At 41.6% G+C, this 24959-nt stretch overlaps 1 protein-coding gene across 5 annotated transcripts in view; it reads right to left on the minus strand.

Annotated features, from left to right (window-relative positions):
• LOC149143566 (Calcium-binding EF hand family protein) overlaps positions 1-11096 on the minus strand; it is an 80616-nt gene extending 69520 nt beyond the window's left edge. For 3 of the 5 annotated variants that reach the window (XR_016264154.1, XR_016264153.1, XM_089447097.1), the window contains exon 1: positions 10228-11096. Coding sequence is in view for 2 of the 5 variants with exons in the window: in XM_089447097.1 (XP_089303223.1) it covers positions 10228-10798 (571 nt within the window). In the remaining 3 variants the exon portion in view is untranslated. The remainder of the gene's footprint in view (positions 1-10227) is intronic. The other 2 variants (XR_016264152.1, XM_089447096.1) reach the window with 1 other exon arrangement.
• Between the last annotated feature and the right edge of the window lie 13863 nt (positions 11097-24959).

A 24959-nucleotide genomic window follows, 5' to 3' on the forward strand; every position in this document is an offset into this window, starting at 1 on the left:
GAATCATCCTGTCAATGGATGCCACGGAGAACTAATCATCCTGGCCCACAGGAGAACTAATCATCCTGTTCCAGTCGCCACGGAGAACAAATCATCCTAGCCCACGGGAGAACTAATCATCCTATTCCATAGTCGCCACGGAGAACAAATCACCCTGGCCCACAGGAGAACTAATCATCTTGTTCCACAATTTCCACAAGAGAACTAATCATCCGGGCCCACAGGAGAACTAATCATCCTGTTCCACAGTTGCCACAGGAGAACTAATCATCCCGGCCCGCAGAAGAACTAATCTTCTTGTTCATAGCGCACCACCAAGGGAGGGTGAGTCGCCCTGTGGTCGTATGTTGCTCCAGTAAGTACCCCAAGCCCCCCAGAGCTCCCAGAGCTCAATGCATGCAACATGCAGGACCCTTATAAGAAGGTCTCTCAACAACTCCAAATCGTTCGGGAAAGTCACAGATTTGACATTTCCCTGAGACTTTGACAAAATGTCTGTGACTTGTACATCAATCTCAATGCGATGGAGCCTCCTCGCTCATCGACTTACCATATCCCAGATAAGGCAGTATCTGATGTTATATGTTGGAGCAATCATCGAATATGGGCTTCCTCAATAATCGAATCCCCCCTCTGGTTGTCACAGAGAATCACAGTGGTATTCATCATGTGTACAAACAGCTCACTTAAGAGCTTCTACAACCATGGAGCTTCACACGAGATCATACCCGTAGCTATGTATTCGGTCTCGGCGGTGCTTATAGCAACCGACTTCTGCTTCTTGCTCATCCATGATATCAAAGCAGAATCCAAAGAGAACCAGCACTGAGAAGTGCTCTAGTGATCCTCCACACTGCCTACCCAGTCAACATTCGAATAATCATGAAGTTTCATATTTCTGGCAGTGTATCTCAATCCATGAGAGAATGTGCCCCGAAGATATCTCAGAAGATTCTTGGCACCAATCAAGTGAGACTCAACCAAATATGAGCTCACCATGCTAATTGCAAAACACATGTCCGGACAGAAGTTCACCAAGAACATCAACGCGAATTGAGTTTATGAAACTCAGAGGCATTTCCCAAATCTGGTGCGACATCACTACCATATAACTTCTGAAAGTTAAAATCCTCGAGGTAGTCACAGCCTTGCAGTTTATCATTCCACATCCGGAATCCAACTCCCTCTTCTGCAAATGAAAGGGTCTGCACCTGTCAAAAATAGGTCGTCCTCATAAGGTGTCGGTATGAGAGGTCTATCATCCACAACCTTCGGGTAATGGTTTGGATCGGTTTCACTCCTAGTGAATCTCAGCTTCATCAGACAACTATCAATCCTCTCATACTACGCTTGGGGTGTTTTGCTTCAAGCCATAGAGGGCTTTCTTCCACCTGTATACATGAGATTCCCGATCATGAATCTCAAACTCCTTGGGTTGTTCCAAACCTGTGGACCTACTGCATGAGGGGAATGGTCCCCTTATAAGATTTTCCTTCAGTACATCTCAGACATGTACCTTCATGCTCTTCTTGAATTCAAGCATCCCTATCACCATCTGACTCACATCGAATAGGGCCCCATAGGTAGACCTCCGGTGCTATTGATGCGATATGTCAATTGATGTGATCCCCAATGGACCACCCTGCAACTTGATACAAATTGCCAACCCTAAACCCATGAGAAAAAGCACCTTTGAAAATTCTATTTTTTAACACATACCTTTCCATCGATGACTGCCACCCTGAAACCTTTGACTTCCATTTCCGAGATGGACACTAGGTTCTTTTTGCGATCAGGCACATAAAAGAGATTTTGTAAATGAATCGAGTTACCCTCATTCAATTGAGGGGTAACATTCCCTACACCCTTTCCGGGATAGGTGGCATCGGCTCCAAGTATAATCCCACGATTGTTTCCATCTTTACCAAATTAGAGAGTGCACCCATCTATCCGATGAAGTGCCTTGAAGCACTACAATCTATAAGTCAGATTCCCAAAGAATCTGAAGGAGAGGGCCAATACAAGATAACACTTCTTTATCTTATCAGAAACAACATTTGATTCTTCATACCTGGGGTTCCTTGCTTTCTATGAAGAGTCGGCCATTTCCTTGATGGCCTGCATTACCTGTCATTCCTTTGATCATTGAAGATGTCCCTGGAATGATTATTATCCTCATCAAGAGATGTGTCTCTGCCATTCGGACACTCCTTTGCAACCAAGGCATCTGCCTTTCCTTCCACCCTTAGATCCGGACTTCCCAATCAAGTGATCTTTAGGTAGGCCATCAGAAACTTCCACTGCGCCATTCTGATAATATTCTCTGCTTCGACTTCACCCTTGGTGAATTTGAAGAGGGACGAGGAATCCACTGATCCGTTTGTCCTTTCCCAACTGTCTTCAGTGATTGCTCTTTCACTCTTGCTTGGCCATTGTCTTCACCTCAGCTCTGATACCATGTTAATTTGAGGTATGATCTATGCTTTGAGCAATTTATTTCAATTTTCACAGTTAGCTCCATATCTTTTCCAAATTAGCAATCACATCAGCATTAAAGTAAACTGCAAATAGAACATAAACATAAATCGCAGAAGACAAGCCAAGACAAGAGGACAGAAGATGTGGCGCTAAACAGGGACAAACCCCAATGTGGGGAAACACTTGATCACTTCTTCTTATATGTTCTTCAATAGTTCAGCGGAGAGAGAGAGAGAGTACGTTTACAACAGAAGTCAACACTTTGACTTATCTAGATAAAAGCATAGATCATCTCTAAGAAGATGATACATATTCTCCAAAGTGACTCCTTCACCTATCATTGTGCTGCATTTCGTCATCATGCTGCACCTCACCGCGTTGCACCATGCTGCACCCATCATCACTATGCTGCATCTCATCATGCTTCATTAATCATGATTGTACCCATCACTGTACTGCATTATGTGCCATTGTTGCACCATGTTGTCATCCTGACCTATGTGTTGGCTACACCTTGCTTGCGTGTTGTCCCTTGCTTGCTTGTTGTCCCTAGCATGCTTGTTGTCCTTAGCATGCTTGTTGTTGCATACTAGTTGTCCCTTGCATGCTAGCTGTAACATTGCATGCTTGGTGTATTTACTGCTAAGTACCATACAACTGTCCCAATGTTAGTTAGTTGTCCCTTGCATGCTGCTCTCCTTCGGAGACAGATGCTCCGGCAGTTTCGGCAGTTCCCGACAGTTCTAGCTGTTCCAGTTGTTCCCGGCAGTTCCGGCAGTCCCGGCAGTTCCGTCTTTTCCGGTAGTTCTAGCTTTTCCGGCTTTTCCGACTTTTCCGGCAATTCCAGCTTTTCTGACAGTTTCGGCTTTCTACCCTCTGGATCAGGGCAACATTATTCCTTAGGATCTCTCCTCCTACTAAAACCCAAAGACAAGTAGAGAGAGGAAGAGATCCCAAGTGTGTGTTGAAATGACTTGAAAGCCACCTCTATTTATACTAAAACGTTGAGCACATGTGGGCTTTATTTGGTTGTTGGCCGACCTTGACGAATTGTCTTATAACGCAAATAAATTCATAACTCCATGAATACTTATCGGAATTGGATGATCTTTAGATCAATCCTACACCTCTTGATGACAGGGATCCAAGAAAAATATCAGCTGCCATAAATAAGATGACCCACATGGAGTTTGGCCCTAGTTGCCAATTTTAACATACAGCAAGCACATGGTGGCAAGCATGATGTTGCAAGTACATGGGGCAGCAGTATGGTAACATGGGACAGTAGTATGGTAACATGGTACAGCATGCCACATGGGACAACAATGTGGCAACATGGTACAGCAATGGTACATGATGCAGTACAGTGAGGTACAGTATGAGGCAGCACTGGTGAGTGCAGCAAGATGATAAGGGACAGCAAGATGTTGCAGTATAGGAAGGTGCAGCATAACGTACTGCAGTAGGGTAATGAGGTCCAGCATAGTGATGATGGGTGCAGCATGGTGCAACACAGTGAGGTGGAGCGTGATGACGATGTACATCACAATGCATGGTGATGGAGTCACTTGGGAGAATCAATTGAAGTAGCATGTCTTCAACTGAGTTCAACTACCTCATGTATCATCTACTTAGAGATGATCTACGCTCTTACTTAGACAAGTCAAAGTGGTGACCTCTGTTATATATGTACTATCTCTCTCTCTCTGTGTGTTGAACTATTGAAGAACATATAAGAAGAATTGATCGAGGGTTTCCCCACATTGGGGTTTGTCTCTGGCTAGCGCCACATCTTGTGTTCTCTTGTCTTGGCTTGTCTTCTGCAATCTATGTTTATGTTCTATCTGCAATTTACTTTAATGTTGATGTGATTGCTAATCTGGAAAAGATATTGAGCTAACTGTGAAAATTGAAATAAATTGCTCTAAGCATAGAACATACCTAAAATTAACATGGATAAGGGCTTTGCAATGCAATTCAAGAACTAGCAAGTCTTCATCAGGCCAAAGGATTCTAGCCGAGGTGCAGCTCAAGTGATAAGGGTTAGAGAAGGTAATTTGTACAAGTTGCAAGGTGAACCTATTCAAGAATTGGTACATAACAATGACATATTGTGCGAGTTATGGCACAAGAGGATGGGACATCCGCATCACAGGGTGTTGCCTATTCTGAGAGAGACAGTGACAACTCTTCCAAAGTTCACTGTTAAGCAACATGGTGTCTATAGAGGGTGCACACTCTATAAGCATGTTAAGGTTGCTATCCCAAGCAACAAATATAGGTTTAAGGGGATTCTAGACCTAGTACATTTAGATGTTTGTGGATTAATGTCAGTAGTGTCAATAACAAGAAGCATTTATTATGTTTCCTTTATGAATGATTTTTCTCACAAAACTTGAATCTACCTATGAAAGACAAAGGTGAAGGTCTTTGGCAAATTTCAAGAGTTCAAAGCTCTGGTTGAAAACCAGACAAGGAAAAAGATCAAAGTCTTGAGGTCAAACAATGGGGAAGAGTATACATCTACAGAGTTCAAGAGTTTTTGCAAGGAGGCAGGAATCAAGAGGGAGTATGAAGTTCCACACAATGGTTTTACAGAGCAAAATAATTGATTCATCATAAAGGCTACTAAGGCCATGATACATGACCAAGACTTCTCGAAGTTTCTTTGGGCAGAGGCATGCAACACACCAATCCACATCCAAAATTGGTGTCCTCATAGGATCTTGGAGGATAAGACACCAAAGTAAGCATTCAATGATGTAAAGCCAAAGGTGAGTCATTTTTGCATCTTTGGTTATCAAGTTTATATCAATGTGTTGATAGAGAAGAGGACCAAGTTGGAGCCCCCAACATCAAGGCTTTGCTTGTGGGTAGCCGTAAACCAATCAAACTGGCCAATTCATTAGGCCGCGCCATCAAATCGGTTGAAAAACTGAGTCATCTAGGGATGGGAGGTGTTTTTTGGGTATGAACAGCCTTAAACAAGCTAGTTTATGAGAAAACCAGTCGACTTTCCCATAAACTAGTCGGTTTATTGCTAGGCCAATCGTGGACCCCACGAAAGGTTGTTTCTTGGTTTTTCAAGAGGATTTATGGGAAACTAGGGGTTGTTCCCATCCAAAAACAACCCATCCAATCCTTTAAAAAGATGTCTCCCCTCTCATTTGCCTCACATATCTCACTTGGATTTTTTGTGAGCTTCATTGTGAGTTTGGAGAGTGTTGAGATTTTGCTAGAGTAGTGGAACAATAAAGAATTTGGGCTGAGTAGTAGCCACCATGCCTCGAAAAGCCAAGGACACTGCATGGGCTCATTGTGATATGATTGATGACAAAATGATCTGCAAATATTGCTAAAAATCTAATGAAGGAGGGGGTATTTACAGGTTAAAACAACACTTGGTTGGGATAGGAGGCCATGTAAAGCCATGTAGAGCACCAAATGAAGTAATTGGGCATATTAGGGCAGAGCACCTTCATAAGTTTGAGACTCAAGTCACTCAATTAGCTAGGAAGTTTGTGACTCAAGGAGTTGAAAAGTTTGAGAGTCAAGACTCAACCAACTGAGTTTGATCATCATGAGAAATGATCATGTTGATCACTAATATATAGACTTGTAGTAGACCAGTGGTCCCATAGCTTGTAGCATTGTTTAAGGAATACTTTGCAACTAGGAGTCCCATGAGCCTATTCCAATTGCAGAAGATAAGGAGTAGGAAGCTTTGAAGGTTGAGCCAAGGTCACCTTTGATTTCCAAAACATTATAATAGCCTTTAGGAGAAGAAAGGAATACAAGAGCCCCATCTAGTTTTATCAAGAAACCCCGATGGTTCAATCAAGAATTGCGAGATGCTCAAAAGCATGTTGAGACTCCTAGGAGTACTTTCAGAGAGAGCAACTTCCGAAGAAGTTTCTAGACTATATGGAAGTGATGAGCAACATTCTAGATTCCAAGCCTTCCAATTTCTAGAAGGTAGAAAACTAGCAGGTTTGCCAAATGCAATGGTGGAGAAGTACAACTCCATCATGAAGAATGATGTTTGAGGCGTAGTAACAAGTCTAACGGCAAAGTTAGTTGTGAGTTCTAGGTGGCTCTACAAGATCAAGCATGCCATAGATAGTAGCATTAAGAAGTTCAAATCAAGGTTTTTGGCAAGAGGGTTCTCTTACAGAGGGAGTGGACTACGAGGAGACATTTTCTCTAGTCACTAGATACACTTCTATTAGAGTTGTTATGTCCTTGTTTCATTTATGGGGTGGAGGATACTTCAATGGATGTGAAAACAACTTTCCTCAATGGGATCACTGAGGAAGAAGTGTACATAGAGCAACCTCAGGTCTTTAAGGTACATGGGAAGGAGTCCCATGTGTGTAGGCTTAAGAAATCCTTGTATGGACTCAAGTAAGGACTAAGAGCATGGTATTTCAGGACTATTGGATATGTACAGAGTACGGGTTTCACTAAAAGCAAAGTAGATTCTAATTTATATTATATATTTGTTCAAACTTCATATTGATCTACTTATTTTGGTGCTATATGTAAATGACCTAATTTTGACAATTGTAAAGAAGTTCGTTACTGGGTGCAAAGCAAACATGGCAACAAAATTCGAGATGAAGGACATCAACTTGATGCATATTTCTTGGGGTTAGAGATTTGGTAGAGACCAAAGGATATTTTCCTTAGGTAGGATAAGTATGCAGTTAAAGAGGTTTCAAATGAAGGATTGCAAACTTATGGCCACACCTATAATCACTAATTTGAAGAGGGGTCCAGCTTCAAATTCAAAGTTAGTGGAACCCATGGTGTACAACTAGTTGACAAGTTCCTTGACGTATTTGGTCAACACCAAGCCAAATATATGTTTTGTAGTGAACACCTTGAGTCAGATCATAGTGGAACCAAGACAAGAGCATAGGGTAGCAGCAAAACATGTGCTCATATATTTGAGGGGCACAATGGAATATTGTTTGAGATATCATGGAGATGGTGAAGAAATTGCAGGGTTATTCAGACTCAAATTGAGTAGGCCTAAGATCAACAATGGTGTTAAATTTCCACGAAACTCTACAACTACATAGATGAACAATCTAAAACTAACTTTCATTCACCAAGACACGAAATTTCTTAACACAAGTAAGCAGCGGAATAAACATAGATAAAAACATAATCACACAAATTGACACACTTATTTTTCTCTGGAAACCCAACACGAAAAAACCCGTCTCTGTGATGTGGTCTTTTATTGATTGTTCTTGAACAATTGAATCAATTACAAAATAATTTGTCCCTCTGAGAATATACTTGTTCTCCTGCTGATCTAGCTTGGACTTGCCTTGCCAACCCTTGATCCCAGCTCCCAAATCCTAGTGCACTTGTGATCTCCTATTACTTAAGGCATAAGCTAGCTACGCTCTCCACTGGCTCTCTCACGACCTATGAGCTCTATCTTGTCACAAACCTTTGTGCACAAAACTTGTGTATTCCTTGTGCCTTTGTCCTCCTCTTTTATAGATTCGATCCATGCTAAATTAGGCGAGTACAAATTTAGAACTTGAGTTGTGATTGACAAGTTAACTGAGTCAAACTGGTTCTCTCTCCAATCATCACTGGAGTTATATATCGTCCTTCCTTCAATCAATCAATGAAGTCCCAACTCGTCCTAAACTAAACTCAATTTGCCAACCAATCCTGTAGTCAAACTAATGAAGGCTTCCACTTAACTGAAGCATGAACTCGTGATGATTATTCCCATAAACTAGAAATTAACTCACCACAACTAGAGTCTATCTCCTGAGGACAACTCGAGGTCTTCACTGGCTAAGGCACAAGCTAGAAGACCTTGCACGCTACATTTTCAACAAATGGTATCATGGTTCGTAGGAAGTAAACTTCAGTGGCACTTAGCTCAGCATAAGTGGAATACATGGCAATTAGTAGTGCTAGTTGTGAGACATTTTGGCTTTGCAAGTTACTTGCATAATTGTTTGATCGAGAGTTGGAGCTGAAATTCATTTACCATGATAATCAAAGTTGTATCAAATTCTCTACGAATCCAATGTTTCATGACAGGTCCAAGCATATAAAGATCATATATCACTTGATACAAGACAAGATTCAAAAGGGAACAATGAAAGTTGAAACTCTAGCATATTCCCACGAATCAGAATGTAATTGATATTCTAAATTTCTAACCAAGCCCTTGGCAAAAGGGATGTTTGAGGTGTTTAGAGACAACTCAGATAAGTGTAAATTCCTTCTTCGCTAAGAGGGAGTGTTGAGAATTATAGCTCGGATAGGAACTTCCAGACATGTTCAATGACATGCGAGAAATAGTTCGAGATATTTTCAAAAGAGTTATCTTTGAAAAGAAATAATAATATTAGAAAAGAAAATATATTTTGTAATTGACTTTAGTAAAAGATTAAGTCTTATTTTTAGCAGTTGAGTCTAAAATTGCACTTATACTAGCAGTAATCTCAAAAATAGATTCTCCACTAAAACTATAAAGACAGGACAAGGCAGAGGTTTTTACACACACACTTGAGCAGTTGAACAGCAGAGAGAGAGCGCAAGCAGCTAAGGAAGAGGCTTTCCAGGGCAGCACACAGTTTTAACTTCAAGACAGCAGTCCATACATTTCCATACAGCCCATATGGAAGTTTGTACCATCATACAGACAGATCTATACAAGCCATACAGTTACACAAACAGATCAGTACAACCCATACAAACTGTCGCACAGTTTGTACATTTTCTGCTATTTATGAATTTTTCATACTGTACAAGCTCAGTTTTAGGGTGTTTTTTCGGTATCCATATAAGTTGTTTTCTTGGGAAGCATGTGGAGGCTTCCTTGTAAGTTTTTTCGAATGAATGAAGACCTGATTTGAAGGAGTAATTACCTATGTGTATGGAAATTAATTTTTATGCCTCCAATGTTTAATTTCTAGCTATGTTTGATTGATGCTATGGTCTGAAATTTAATTTCAGTATTACTTAAATTCAGGAATCTACTTGTTTAATTGAGATCATAAGGACATTAGCCACCTAGGGCTTCAAAATCTAACAGGGAGTTAGTTGGTTAATCCCATGGAAGAGGCAGAAGTGAGCATTGTAATGTACATGAACCTCCTGGACCTCATACCAAAAACGACAAGCTTTAATCTCCCATGTTGGAGAGCGATGTCAATATCTGTGGTTAGGATGCCATAGGTGGTGAAGGTTAACATAGTTTGGTTAATCCTCCTTTCATTGATCAGGTTAAGTGAGCAGTTGGCAATCTCTTGCTCCTGAACAATATTTAGCCTTTTTGTGAGAGGTAATATAGCAGTGGTTGAAATTTTGCGGTCCGTCGCGCCTTGAATCCTATTTTTTCTATTGGTAAAGTGGCATCGATTTTAGTACAAAGATATTTTTCTCATTTTTTGCTATTAAGTGATTATTGATGGTTTAAGCTGGGCAACGACGAAATGGTAGCGTTCCTCCTGGGGATCACCCAACTATTTTGTTGCAATGGTTGTGATTATTTTTATTAGGTCATTTAACAGATGGAAAGAGATAAAATGGGGGGAGGGGGGCATACGAGCTGTATCATTTCTTATGATTCCTGAGATCCAATTCAAAAGAAAAGCACGACATTTAGCTAACTGGTCTGTGGTTTGGTTGTGGTTTGGTTTCTAGTAGAAATAAAGAGCATTTGGTGGTAAACAAATCTGTTTTGGCGAATAATAAAAGAATGCATACCTGAATCATGAACCCAAGATGGAGGGTGATACTCTTGGGGAGAAACAAGACCATCCTTATTCTTATCATACTTTTCCATCTCTCGATCCGTCCGGTGCATTATCTCGCTAAGAGCTTGCGCTAGATGCCAATCTTTAAGCTCCTGGAGACTCAGAAACCCGTCGGCGGGGTTGACATCCACTTTAGGAAACAATGTGATTAACCTGTAGGAGACATTGAAGCGATCCTCGTCATTGACATAATCCTCTGCGTTCATGTACTCTTCCCATTCCGGCTGAGACTCGGCCGCAGGAGCCGGCTTATGCTGCCATTGCTGTTGCTCGAGATAATGCCTTTCCCACTCTTTGTCGTCCCTGCGGCGTTCGATTTCCGCGATCAAGGGATCGAATGCGACAGGTTCATGCTTGCTGCTGATATTGTTGTGGGAAACTGAAAAAGAGGATCGGAGCTTGATGCGCCTGCCAGGTCCTACTCGGCGGTGTAAGCTGTGGTCCGAGAATCCGCGAGGGCCCTTGCAGATGAGGACGAGTCCGACCGCTGCGATGAACAGATAGAAATAAATGGCCTTCATCGGAATTCGATGCTTGATCTCTCGCTGTTCTTCAACTGACACCAGCAATTTTAGTCTCTCGTTCTTCTTCAGCTGTCACTAGCGAAATTACGGGCCAGCACTTGTATTATTTATAGTCATCAGGTGGAGACGGTAGACATGGCTGCTGCTGAATGAAGCCCATTTGCCTTATTACGATACGGGTTTGACGCCTGTCCAAATTTGGCAAGCATGTGCCTTTGCCTTCGTTTTCTTTCCTTTCACACTGGAAAATACTTCAAAATTCCTCCAATTCAACTGGATCTTTATGTGGGGTTTTGCGTGTCTTCTTGTACATTGCTAATCCTGTAAGAAAAGCATTTATGCTCTTATATAAAAAGTGCTTTAGGATAAAAATAGCCATGTCAAAATAGATGGTAATGTCTTTTTCAAATAAATGTAATGTGAATAAAAAATAATATAAATTTAATAGCGTGATGAGGGTTGGAATCAAACCTTTTGATCTTTCTAAATGTGCTAAAGCAATTAATGGTGTTAGAATCTCTTTCATTTTCAAATAAATGTAATGTGAATAAAAAATAATATAAATTTAACAGCATGGTGAAGGTAGGAATCAATTTTTTTTAAATGTTTATAACCTTTAATGGTGTTAAAATTTGCTTTTATTTTTAATAAGTTTGGATTGATAGCCGAGAGGCCATTTTTTTCAATTTTTAATAAGTTTGAATTGATTATTATTATTATCTAATTTTAAGGTTATAGCTAAGTCAGAGACTAAATTGGTGTATGAGACCACTCCTTTTTCTGTGGGACAAGGGACCTACCTCCGCACAATTTTTTGTTTGTGGGACATGTTAAGTCTTCGAAGGCATGCATACTCTACCTTTCTAGTTTTGAACCTATGACCTCTTAGAAAGGAAGGAAAGAAGGAAGCAATAAAAGGTAACCTAATAATTTGGAGGACATCTTCATAAGTTTCTCGCTTAAATTGATATAAAGGGAAGAAGCAATAAAGGATAACTTAATAATTTGGAGGTTGAGATTTCTAAGTTAGATATCATTTTATACATATTACAAAGTAATTAAAGTAGTTGATATAACCTATGGCATATATCATACAAATTTTGATTTAGTTACTTGGTTATAAATGAAGGGTTAAAATTGTATAACAAATATATGACAAGTAGTATGAATAACAATATGAATAAATATGAATAACTGTGGAAGTCTCTCATCACTCAAGTAGTATGAATTTAGAGTTAAAATATAAGATATGGTACCTTAAAAAGTGAGTAGCTTGTAAATTATTTATGTTGGTAATGTGAATTATTTTAATTACTAACTTAGATTTTATCTTAATTCTTGATCTACCAAGTAGAGGGATCAAATCTCTTTTCCCTCTAAAAGAGGTTTGCATCTCAAGAGATTTGATCCTCTCAGAGCTTGGGAGATCTAGAGTTAAGATGGATCTAGGTTGGTTTAATTTCCCAATTTAAATTTGATCCTCTCAGAGCTTGGGAGATCTAGAGTTAAGATGGATCTAGGTTGGTTTAATTTCCCTCTTTAAATTGGCTATATTCCACATCAACACCATGAGTCAATACTGTGGGTTCTCAATACCATGGGCCATTTTTATTTTTATCATTGTTATTTTTTTAGAAATTATTTTTATTTTGTTACTTTTTATTTTTATTTTTTTATTTTATTTTGCTTTATTTAAAAGGTTTACATTCCATTACATTAATCTTTTAATTTAATTTAAAATTTGTTTATTTATTTATTTTTATGTAATTTGACTTAGTCAAAATGTTAAATATTACATTACAACATATCTACCATATCTATCATATTCTGATAAATAAGATATATGTGTATACATTTCTTTTTATTTTGTTAATGACTTTGTGGGTATTGTTTAGTGGTGAAGATGGTGGCATGTTGTGCCACCTATTATGGTTCAATAAGCTAGAGGGGCAAGGTGTAAGTTTAAGGTGATTTTGACAAAGTTTATTCCTCTTAATTGTGAGGCTTTTATAGCCCAACATTATGAGATATCCTTTTTCTACATTAAATATGTAATTATAGTCATTCAACTATGCTTAATAACCCATAAGCATCATTTACTAGGGACCATTTAGCACTCATTAAGGTAATGATTCAATGTGTAGATGCACCCAGAGAGACCATATTAATAGTTTTGTGACTTGTACACACAGAAATGGATCAAACACCATGCCCATGTCCTCCTTTTCAAAAAATCCCCTGAGGCACAACACAATAGGTGATAGTTGTGTTATGAAGTATTATATAAACTATGAGATTCGAGGTTCAAATCCCCTCAATTAATCCATGTATATGGAAGGGGTGTATAGAGGCACCTAAAACAAATTGAACATTTAGCACTCAATACATCAAGTGGTGCCCCCTTCTTATATTAGTTGAGCCAATGGAAGTGTTCAATTATGTGACCTCTAAAGTCATTTTGCCCATGTATCTAGGTCACTTATGCTACTCAACCTTTTCAACTAATTATAATGCTTCTCTTGAGCTTAAATTAAACACCTTCAATAAATAAATAAATAAATTATACTTGATTACATAAATGGAGATGACAATCTAGTTAGTTATCGTGGAACCATCCATTTATTTATGGAATTTGTGGTGATAAATTTGTTTTTATGATTGTTGTAACACCCTCCTCCCATTTCTACCCAAGTAACCAACCAACTAGGGTAAACATGCGACGAGAGGATACTATGATTAGATTTGACCTCCTGTGTGACCTTAAGGAAGTGGAATCGACGGAAACATAACACATTGACATTCAACATTAGCTGCAGGACCTCATGAACAAATCCAACACTTCAAATAGCTTGCCCTTGGGTCCTAATGAAGTTTTGACCATCTTAAGCCTCATTCACTCTCATGCTATAGGCATGACAGCGTCTAGAAACCCAAAGTCACTCTCACAGGCTTGCCTGCCTGCATCTAGAGACTCATTTTTCCAGTTATGTGCCAGTGTCCCTGGGATTTGAGACACTTTTTCAGGCCTAGAGCCCATGTCATTGCCCGGAATGGAATGATAAGTTAGGAGCAGTAAAAGAACAGGGTATAATGATGCAAAAGAAATAAGTTAAACAAGACCTTAACCAAACCCCTACTAGCCATGACAGGCATTTTGTCAAACATATCATCAACATGTAACCTACAGGTGTAAACAACATAATTAAGTGTAGGGACCTCATACTTATCTGAGAATCACTATGAACCATTGTTCCCTCATGTCATTTGTTGCATTATCATCTATTAAGTCATAGATACATTATCCATTCATTTATAAGTAAAAACATGATGAGAGCCATACATAGTTGTTGTCATAAAACATACATATACCCAACATAGTAACAACAGAAATACCATGAATATATCATCCATAAAATCCAAATATACATTAGTACAGTTACACATGAGAACCCAAGGAATGAATGTAATAAACCAACCAGAGATAGGATTACCACGTTCCACCTGACCATAGATTTGCTAAGCCAAGTCTCTCTTCAGACAATCACAGTCGTGCCATATTCCAAGCATGAATGTGGGACTCATAGAACACACCAAAGAAAACACCAAACGAGCACGGATGCCACTGGAGTTCTCCACCTACACCATGAGGAATTTGAGTGCCTCCTAGTCTCTCACGCCTTACCGTAATCCACGGTCTGATCAAGGGATCACTAGGCCCTACACCAAGACACACTCTCTAGGCTTTACCGTACATCCCATCCCAGGACTACTAGGCCCAACGAAGAGAAATCCACCTCTTGGCTTTACGTATATCCCACCATTCATCAGTAAGGATTCCTAGGCCCATCGAGGCACACAATCCTGGCTTTACCTCAACCCACAGTCTGGTTCAGGGTTTACTAAGCCAATGGCTTACCATGATCCATAGTCTGGTTCAGGGACCACTAGGCCATGTGTTTGTCATTTCGGAGATCCACCCCACTCAACTTCGAATCCATTTGACCATCCCACATCAACCGAAGTATAAGAACCCATCTCATCAAGGCTATCGGGAAATGGAAAGGCTAGGCTAAAGAAAAATTGTCACACCAGGCAAAAGCCATGCCATGATAGAAAAGAACCACATGCAATACCATGCATGTCAAATCTAGCAAGGAAAATACACATGCAAGTCGATACACACAATGAAGCTTGTTGTGGTTGCTTGATCTTTGCTTCTATTGCCTTCTTTGCCTTTCTTTCTCCGATGCCAAAGTGCTCCAAGAAACTCTAAGTGTCTAAGAGTGAGGGAGAGAGAGAATAATGAGAGAGCTCCAAAACTCAACTGACAAAAGGTTACCAACTAATCCTCAGAAGCATTTTTATGAATGAGGACTCTATTTTCTTCATTTTACATTATTTTCCTTCATTTTCCTCCTCACGTGCAACCTATGACCTTTCACCTCCTTTTTCTCCTAATTTCCATTATTTTCATAAATAAATGTGCCAAAAATGCCATTTTGCCTTTCCAAATCCTTAGTCATTGCCTTTGCCAATTTCCTTAGTCATAACAACCAAATGAACACCCCCCTAGGATGTCTTGCCCAACATTTAGCTTGGAATAAATGTCTCATCAATCGTGGTTATTATTTTTAACTTTTATTACATGGAATTTTCACTAAGGTTGTTACAGAACCCTCCCCCTTGGGGGACACTATCCCCGGTGTTCAATCACACATATACCTCGACAAACTACAAGAAAGAAGACATATTACTCATGGAGCTTTATAACATAGCTTGATGCAGTGTTTACAATGATCACCCTGTTGAGTTCCAACCCACCATAACCACATGATAACATAACAACATGACAATCATTATGACATGACACCCATACCACTTATTGGAGCTTTATAACTTAGCTCATGGTGGTATTTACATCCATATACATATGTGCATATAGCAAGATGACCAGAACATACATCCAAACATATACCAATACACCATATCAAAACATATACCAAAACACCATATCAAAACATATACCAACACCATATCAAAATATATACCAAAACACCATAACAAAACATGTACCAAAACACCATATCAAAACATATACCAAAACACCATCTCAAGACTGCTTTACTTCAATTGGAAAACAAGGAAGGATACATAGCCTGCATCTGATCCGCCATCTCCCATGTAACTTCATCGGGCCCAAAGAGCTTCGATTGCGCTTTAACTTGCTTGATTGCTCAGTTCCAAAGCATGAACACCTTTTTTGCAATATACACTGAGGCTCCAGCTGGAATTCTCCATCTGGTTCCACCTACAATACAGAATAGTCAATCACATGATCAACATCTTTAACATACTTTTAAGCAATGATACATGGAAAACATCATGGACTTTCATTGTTAAAGGCAGTGCAAGTCGATAGGCTACTAGCCCAATCCTATCAACAATACTGAAGGGTCCACAAAACTGTGGTGCCAACTTGATGCATGATCCAATCCACAAGGAGATCTTCTTCGGTTTTATGCACAAGTACACCTATTCCCCAACCTGGAACTCCTTGAACAACCTGTTCTGATCTGGATAACTCTCCTGATGTTGGCTTGTAGGGGCCTAACTCCGGTTCAGAGGTGATTTAGCCAAACAAATCCTAGTACTACTGGCCCTTTTGGCAACAGTCCGCGAAGCGCGAACTGAGGTCTCACCCAAAGTAGTATGGGAGGGTGCTAGAACCAGGTTTCCGCACCCTAGAGATGTCTAATGATGGCAAGTGGTTCGTGGTTTGACCCTACGCACACGTCTCTATGCGCACCTATTTGTACCTTGTAGCCTACGATGTTGCCTTTGCGCAACCCTACCTGGGCCCCGAACAGTGTTATTAGCCAAATCCTTATTAGTACCCGTTATTAGTTGATCAACTTCGCTTATATGTATGTGTTTAGTTTTACTTAACAGTGTTTAGCATTCATACACGTGCGCGCAATAAAGAAAACAATATAATTGTAGAAGATATCAACCATATGATAATTCAAAATAGATACACAAGATTTGGAATCAAACTTCTCTTTATTATCTCCTTCTCTGGTTACAGACTCGACTCTACCCTGCGCACTTAGCTATGGACTTTACTAGGTCTCTGCGCACTCAGCTACAGAGCCTCTTCCTACTACTACAACCCAAAGCACTTAGACTCTTAATCTATGCCTACTATCTTCTAAATTCCCTTTGTTTTCTCCATGTCTCTCTAATTCTCTTTACGACTTAGAGCCTTGCTCTATTTATACAATCCCATGGTCCACGGACGATGGGTAGGCCGACACTACATTCAAAACTTAGGGCGGACAACCCTATGACTCTAACATACAATCTGCGCTCCGCGCCTGCAATTTGCAGAATCTTTACAATAATAGTACTCAAAACATGGGCTTTGAGCCCCAAAACATGCTATGGGGGAATTCCATGCCCAACAGGCCCCCAACACAAACATCGTGACTTGTCCTCGAGTCACTCGATCGGCGTGGCGATCTTGGCACGGAGTCCCTCCAGCTGGTCCCGAACAGTCTGGATGTCTACAGCACACTGAGCTGCTGCTTGTTGAACCTGTTGCATTCTTCCTTCTGAACCCTCTGTAACTAAATTGTTCCCATACATCCGTGCTGATATGTATTTATAGTCCCACACCCTTGTCCGGTCTGAAGCGCGAAGACTGTACTGCTGTCGGCTAGTCAGATAGTCGGCCCACCTTTGTAAGGCTTCAAGCGGCTGCCGTTCACTTTTCCTGGGAAGGGTTCTCCATTTAATTTGACGAGCTGGACCGCGCCCCTATCTATGATGTCCTTAACCACATATGGTCCTAGCCAATGCATTTTGAATTTGCCCGGAAATTTTTCAAACTTACTGTCGTATAGCAGTACTAAGTCATTTACTTTGAATGTGCACAACTTAATATGTCGGTCATGCCAAGCTTTTTCACGCTGTTTCTGAACCTCTTGATGAAAACCTGCCAAGAATTATTCCTCCTCAAGTTCCTCCAATTGTGTAAGTCTTTCTTCCAGAGCTTCGCGGTCCAACATCCCTGTGAGTGTTGTTATTCGCAGACTAGGTACGATATATTCCATTGGCATGACAGCTTCCACGCCATAGACTAACTGGAAAGGGGTTTGTCCCGTTAGTTTCTTGCACGTTGTTCTGTAAGCCCATAGTACTATAGGGATGCGCAGGTCCCAATCGCTTTGCTACGCGTTGCACACTTTGGTCAACGCAGTTTCCAGTATTTTGTTGAATGCCTCTACTGTCCCATTCGCTTGTGGGTGATATGGTGTACTCTTCTGATGATATACCTGGAATTCTTCCATGAGCGTGCTGATGGTTTCGTTCAGGAAATGTGTTCCGCGATCACTCATTAAGATTTTCGGACAACCAAAGCGGGTTAATACGTTTTCAAACAAAAAGTTTGCAATCGTAGCAGCCGTGCAGTCTTTGACCAGTTGCGCTTCCACCCATCGTGTCAGATACTTTGTTGCGGTGATGATGTAGCATGCGCCCGTCTTTCCCTGAGGTTTGATTGGTCCTACAAAGTCGATTGCCCATTTCTCGAACGGCTGTAGTGTCATCTATGGATTTAATGGCATCTCGTCCCTCCGGGATGGTTTTCTAGTCCTTTGACATATATCGCAGGCCTTACAATGCGCTTTCGAATCCTAGTGCAGGGTTGGCCACCACAATCCTGAGTGGAGAATATTTTATGCAGTTGCTCGTCCTGCATAGTGTCCTCCTGCAGCGCCCTCATGTGCTTCCGCGAGGATCTGACCTCTTTCAAATTCAGATACGTATCTTCGCAATATCTCATCATTTCCCATTTTATATAGGTGCCCCATGATGACAGAAAAATCGCCACGCGCACCACCAATTCCTTCTTCTGTTGGACGAAATATTCCTTTGGCACAATCCCTGTTGTCAGAAAATGGATTATATCTTCGAAGTGCCTGTCCGCGACGCGCACCGAAAAGAGCTGTGCATCAGGTAATCCTTCCTCCAAATTAGTGGGTTCCTCACCCGTCTCAATGCGCGATAAATGATCTGGTCCTGTGTTCAGGCGTCCCAACTTGACTACAACCTTGAAATCATATTCCTGGAACAATAACAACCACCTGCATATGTGCCCCCCCAACACAGGCTTATTGAAATGTCCTCCTAACAAATAATGTCGGTATTTTTGGAGAGCATACACCATTGTCAACTCCTCATGCTCGGTGGTGGAATAGTTCTTCTCAGCTTTAGACAATCTTCAACTTGCAAACATGATAGGGTGATCCACGCCCTCCGCGCCCTCCTGTGTGAGTACTACTCCCAGCGCAATACACGATGCATCAACATGTACATGAAACTCCACATCCCATTTTGGGAAGACCAGGATTGGAGCGAAGGCCAATTTTCCCTTCAGGACATCCAAACTCTTCATGCAATCGTCATTCCAACAAAATGTAACATCCTTTTTCAATAGCTTTTCCATCGGCATTGTTATTTGGGCATAGCTTTTGATGAACTTCCTATAGTACCTTGTATGTCCCAAGGTAGTGCACAACTGTTTAACACTTCATGGTGCTTCCAAATTTAGAATAACAACAATCTTCGCAGGGTCGACCATTAGCCCTTGTTTGTAGACCACATGTCCCAACAGGTTCCCAAAGGGAACCAAAAATGTGCACTTTTTAAGGTTCAGCGCAATCTAGTGTCATCGACAAGTATCCAACATCAAGCGTAAGCTTGCTACGTGGTGCTTAACCAATCCAAAGACTGTCCAGTCATCCAGATAGACCTCCAAGAATTTGTGGATGTATTCTTTGAACGCGGCAACGACGATGCGCGAAAAGATGGCTGGCGCGTTCTTTAATCCAAACGACATGACGGTATATTGAAAGCATCCCCATTCTATTGTGAAGGTTGTTTTGCTCCTATCCTCTGACGCGATCTTGATCTGGTGATACCCCGAGAACCCATCCGTGAACGAGTAGGCTTCTTGTCCGCCAACATTTTCCAACACCTCATCTGTGAATGGTGTTGGGAATGGATCGTGTACACAGGCATCATTTAGCTTCTTGAGGTCCACGCATATTCTTATTTCACCCTTCTGTTTTTTTTCACCTGTACTACCATAGGACTCAACCAGTCAGATTCTTCCACTGGCTCAATAATTCTTGCGGCGAGCATTTTGTCTAACTCTACGCGGACCTTTTCCTTGTACTTAGGATTCAAGTGGTAAGGCCTTTGTTTGACCAACTTCGCGTCGAGTTTTAGAGTGATCTTCATCATTCCTAAGTCGCCAAGGATCCCTTTTAAGTCCGTAATTTTGGTCGGGAATAAATCTTGATATTCACAAAGTAACTCCGTGACCTTATCTACCATGGCATCATCCCAATAATCTCCAAGCGTTGCATACTTTGGTTCCGCCTTCGTTCCAATGTTTACCTGTTTTGTTTTTAGCGGCGCGGTGATGTCGAGGTCCTCAATCAATGGTCCTCAAACCTCATGACAACCTTCCGTTTCTGGGATGCTAATATTTCATGGGTCCTTATCATCCTCCTCAATGTTTACATTGTAACACTCTAGCGCGCAACTCAGCTGTGTCGCCCATTCTCATTGAAGTACTTTTAGTGGCTCCTAGGGTGTTTTGAAGCTAACTACTTTTACTGCTTGTAGCGCATCATCAACAGTATCCCACCAACGATCTCCAAACGTGAAAGTTAATAGAAATCCTTCGCGCAAAATATCCCGTTCGCTCGTACCGTGGCGGAGTTCTATCTTAGTATACCAATTCATGGGTATGACAGAACAAATGAACCCATTCAGGCTGTGGCTCGTCCCCATAGACCCTGGTCCATTTCGCGAGGTGTGTTCGTGGATCATCTTGCTCATCATATTTACCTACTAGTCGCATCTGTGGTTTCCCAAATCGTAGGTGCATCATCCTTCTGCATTCGCGCCAATCCTCGAAACTTTGCTGGTGCATACCCCACCATCTTGCGGGCGTAGCACGCAGTGCCCATTTCAGAGCGTCGAAATGTTGTTATTCCTGTACTTCGCTCTCAAATTTGTTCAAAAATTCATCCACTGTTATCAACCCATCATACCTCGGCAGATCCCTTATCTCCATTTTCATGCAGCGCAGTGATCTTATCATCATGTTACAATTGAGCCTTGTTACTTCGTGCAGTCAATTCTGTCATCGTTCTATTTCTTTGTCCAAATCCGAAGTGCAGGAACTTTCGCTCTCCCACGAAATCCTACCATCCGCTGTTGGATTCACCCAATCCTGTTCTCGCACAGTTATCTTGTAGATAAAATCGAGATCGTCATCACTATTATCGTTGCGCACCGGTTCAGTGTATCACGCTCCTTCGGCCGGATCTAGCGGTACTATTATGCGTACTGGCTTTTTTTTCTCAAAAATCATTTTGCGCTTCTTCAGATTTTGTTTTTTTATTTCTTTTTTTTTTTTGCCCTTCTCAAAAACCATTTTGCGCTTCTTCAGCTTTATGATTCTGTTCATATTAGTGGCCCAATCTATGCCCAGTAGCATGGGATAACAATTGCTATCATCGACAATCTCTATTACTTCGAAATCCGCTAGTGCGCTCGCACCTTCAATATCCACCGTTACTCCTTGCAATCTTCCCATGGGTAAGATCTTCTGTTGGTTTTCCATTCACAATTGAATAAGAGACCATTGGAGCCCGGGTCTACCCATGCATTCCCATGTTTGTTTCGGCAGTACATTCGCGTCTGATTCGAGATCCAAAATTACCTTATCCATTTCATACTCTTCGATTTGCACAATCAATCTCATTTCCTTCCTGTGCGCAATGCATACTTTCCAAGTTTCCAGACCATGCACGGTTCTCCTGACCCCGCGCACGTAGTGATGAGTTCCTGTAGTCCTTTTATAGCCTTGCTGTCGCACAACAGTTTCATGCATGTCTCTAGAAAGGTAGTGAGAAATGAAGGATCAATCCCTGGTTCTAGTTGATCCTTACTACCTGAAGTGGAAGGCTCTGTGAAGCTCTTCTTAGCTTCCATGAATGTCTCCTTTGTGCGCTCCAAATCAAATTCAAGTTCCTTTGTAGGGGCCTTGCGAACCCACGCACTTTCTTCTAACTGCTTACCTTTATCATCACCAGTTGTGATACCACTTCTGAGCACTATGTTTACATTCGGGTCTTCTTTGTGTGGCTCAGACCTCATCATTTGCAGAATCTGAGTTGGGGGAGGCTGGAGTACCCCTTTTTTCGCGCAACCTCGCTATCAATGTAGGGCAGTCTTCTGCCTCATGATAAAACTGAGTACAGTATAAACATGATGTTCTCGTCGGGTTCATACAATCACAGGCATAGTGTCCTGGTCCTCTGTAATTGTAACAAATTAGTTGTCCGCAACCCCTTCCTGGTCCCATTCCACCTCGACCTTGTCCGCGCCCCTGAAATCCAGCGCGCGCCATTCCTACATTTGCGTCAAGATCTCGCAATTCGGTCTGTACTCTGTAGGTGGGAGTTCGATCCATCATTAATTCGTAGCTTCTGCAGGTGCACTCATCATGGCCTACCAACCTGCAGAAATTACAAAACAATTGTTGGGACGTCTACGTATACTTTTGCAATAGATGACAATTATTCGTAGTGTGTTTCTCTCCTATCTGACAGATCGCACACCACAATGTAGGCACCGTGCTCGGTTCTGCTTGTGCCTCAGGTCTTAACGGCATCAACCCTCCTCCCGCCAAGTAATTCGCGAAAATTGAACAGTGGTCCTTGTCATGCCCCTGGACTTTTCATTTTATGCACCATATCTCCTCGTGCGCCTCTTGCCCAGATGTCTTGTCTTGTTTCAAACTCTTCATTTCCAAACACAAATTTTGCAACTGCGTGTGGATTTGTTGGACTCCCATACTAGGATCTTGTATAGGGGTCTCATGAAATCTCATTGCCATCTCGAAAGCTTCGGCCTGGGTGGAAAGCTTTTGTCACAATAGCGCCATCCTTAAATGCGGTGTTAGTGACGCTACAAACCATGCGCGGTGCTGTCCATTCGTCAAGGTCATGTTGGCTTCGCGAATCATACTCTTTAGTCTCTGGTCCAGATCCCAGGGGGTCTCGCCCAGGAGCATCGCGATTTCCTTAAACTCGATAATTGATTGTGTCTCTGATTTTGGCCTGCTAAATTCCCTGTTCAGCACAGCCTGGATTTCTGCGATTCCTGTGTTTGGATGGTCATTATAATGCTTAATGTACCATGATAATGCGTGATCCTACAACGCGCATACTAGCGTAGCCTTCTTTATATTTTCATCCACGATTCCTTGTGCCTCCCATACCGCCCTTACAACAAACCAAAATTGGTTTGGATCTTCGTTCCCTACTCCTCTGAATATCGGCAGTTTGATTGTGCTTGCCATATTGAACTATGGTGGTGGCAGAGGTGGGGTGGGCAGAGATGGAGGTGAAGATGGTGAGACTGGTGGCGGTGTAGATGGAAGTGGTGAGCGCGGAATTCGTTGCCTTATCAGACTGACTGTGCTTTTCGGAGAAACTTTCGCGAGCTCTTCCTCGCTTTCCCGCGAGGGTGAAATTAAGGGACTATTTCTACTTCTTCACTCCTTTCGTTTCTGTAGATCTTCCCACTTCACGTAGTCCCAAACATTAATTTATTCGCATAACCCGTTTTTCACACAATAGCATCTTAATCCAAGTGTTCAAAGATTTAATATACTTACCTCGCGGTCCTTTGAGGAAGCATCGTTCCGCCTCACTGTAGCTGACGGTCGTATCTACCGCGAACTCAGTGATAAATCCTCCTATAATTCGATCAAGCCAATGGTCCACGGCTTGCGCGATCCTATCTTTTGATGCTTCTAGTCTGCGCACTAATTCTGGAGTCCACACGGTAGGTTTGTCGAGCCTACACCTTCCCTGACTGTCTGTTGTCTTCACGATCCACTCATACAGCTTAGAAAGAAAGGATGCAAAGAAAATTTCGCGGATTTCCGTATATAAGTAGTGCTCCAACCATTGTTCCTTAGATACTCGTGGATTCCTATTTCCATGAGCCATGAACTCGTGAATCTTCTTGTCCAACCACCCTTAAATTTCTTTCTTTGTTGGATTCCAGTGACACAACATCAGACATCCCTTATGCAAATCCTGGTCCCGGTAATGGAACTATTTGTTGGCTTCTAGGGGCCTGACCCAGGTTCAGAGGTGATTTAGCCAAACAAATCCTGGTATTACTGGCCCTTTTGGCAACAATCCACGGAGCATGGACTGAGGTCTCACCCGAAGTAGTATGGGAGGGTCCTAGAACCAGGTTTCCACACCCTAGAGATGTCTAATGATGTCAAATGGTCTGCAGTTTGACCCTACGCACACATCACCACACGCACTTATCTGTACCTCGCAGCCTACGATGCTGCCTTTGCGCAACCCTACCCTGGGCCCGAACAACGTTATTACCCAAATCCTTATTATTACCAGATATTAGTTGATCAACTTAGCTTATCTGTATGTGTTTAGTTATACTTAACAGTGTTCAACATTCATACAAGTGCGCGCGATAAATAAAACAGTATAATTGCAGAAGATATCAACCATATGATAATTCAAAATAGATACACAAGATTTGGAATCAAACTTCTCTTTATTATCTCCTTCTCTAGTTACAGACTCGACTCTACCCTGCGCACTCAGCTGCAGGGGTCTGCGCACTCAGCTACGGACTCTACTAGGCCTCTACGCACTCAGCTGCAGAGCCTCTTCCTACTACTACGACCCAAAGCACTTAGACTCTTACTCTATGTCTGTTATCTTCTAAATTCCTTTTTTTTCTCCATGCCTCTCTAATTCTCTTTACGACTTAGAACCTCACTCTATTTATACAAACCTATGGTCCGCAGACCATGGGTAGGCCGACACTACATTCAAAATTTAGGGCGGACAACCCTATGACTCTAACATACAATCTGCGCTCCGCGCTCGCAATTTGTGGAATCTTTACACAATAGTACTCAAAACTTGCGCTTTGAGCCCAAAAACATGTTGTGAGGGAATTCCATGCCCAACACCTACCTATCCTCTGTTGCCTTTACATTCTTCTTAATCACTTGTATTTCTTGTTC

This window comes from Pinus tabuliformis, chromosome X (assembly GCF_031772625.1).
Source record: "Pinus tabuliformis cultivar Carrire ecotype Pingquan chromosome X, CPIR1, whole genome shotgun sequence".
NCBI lineage: Eukaryota > Viridiplantae > Streptophyta > Pinopsida > Pinales > Pinaceae > Pinus > Pinus tabuliformis.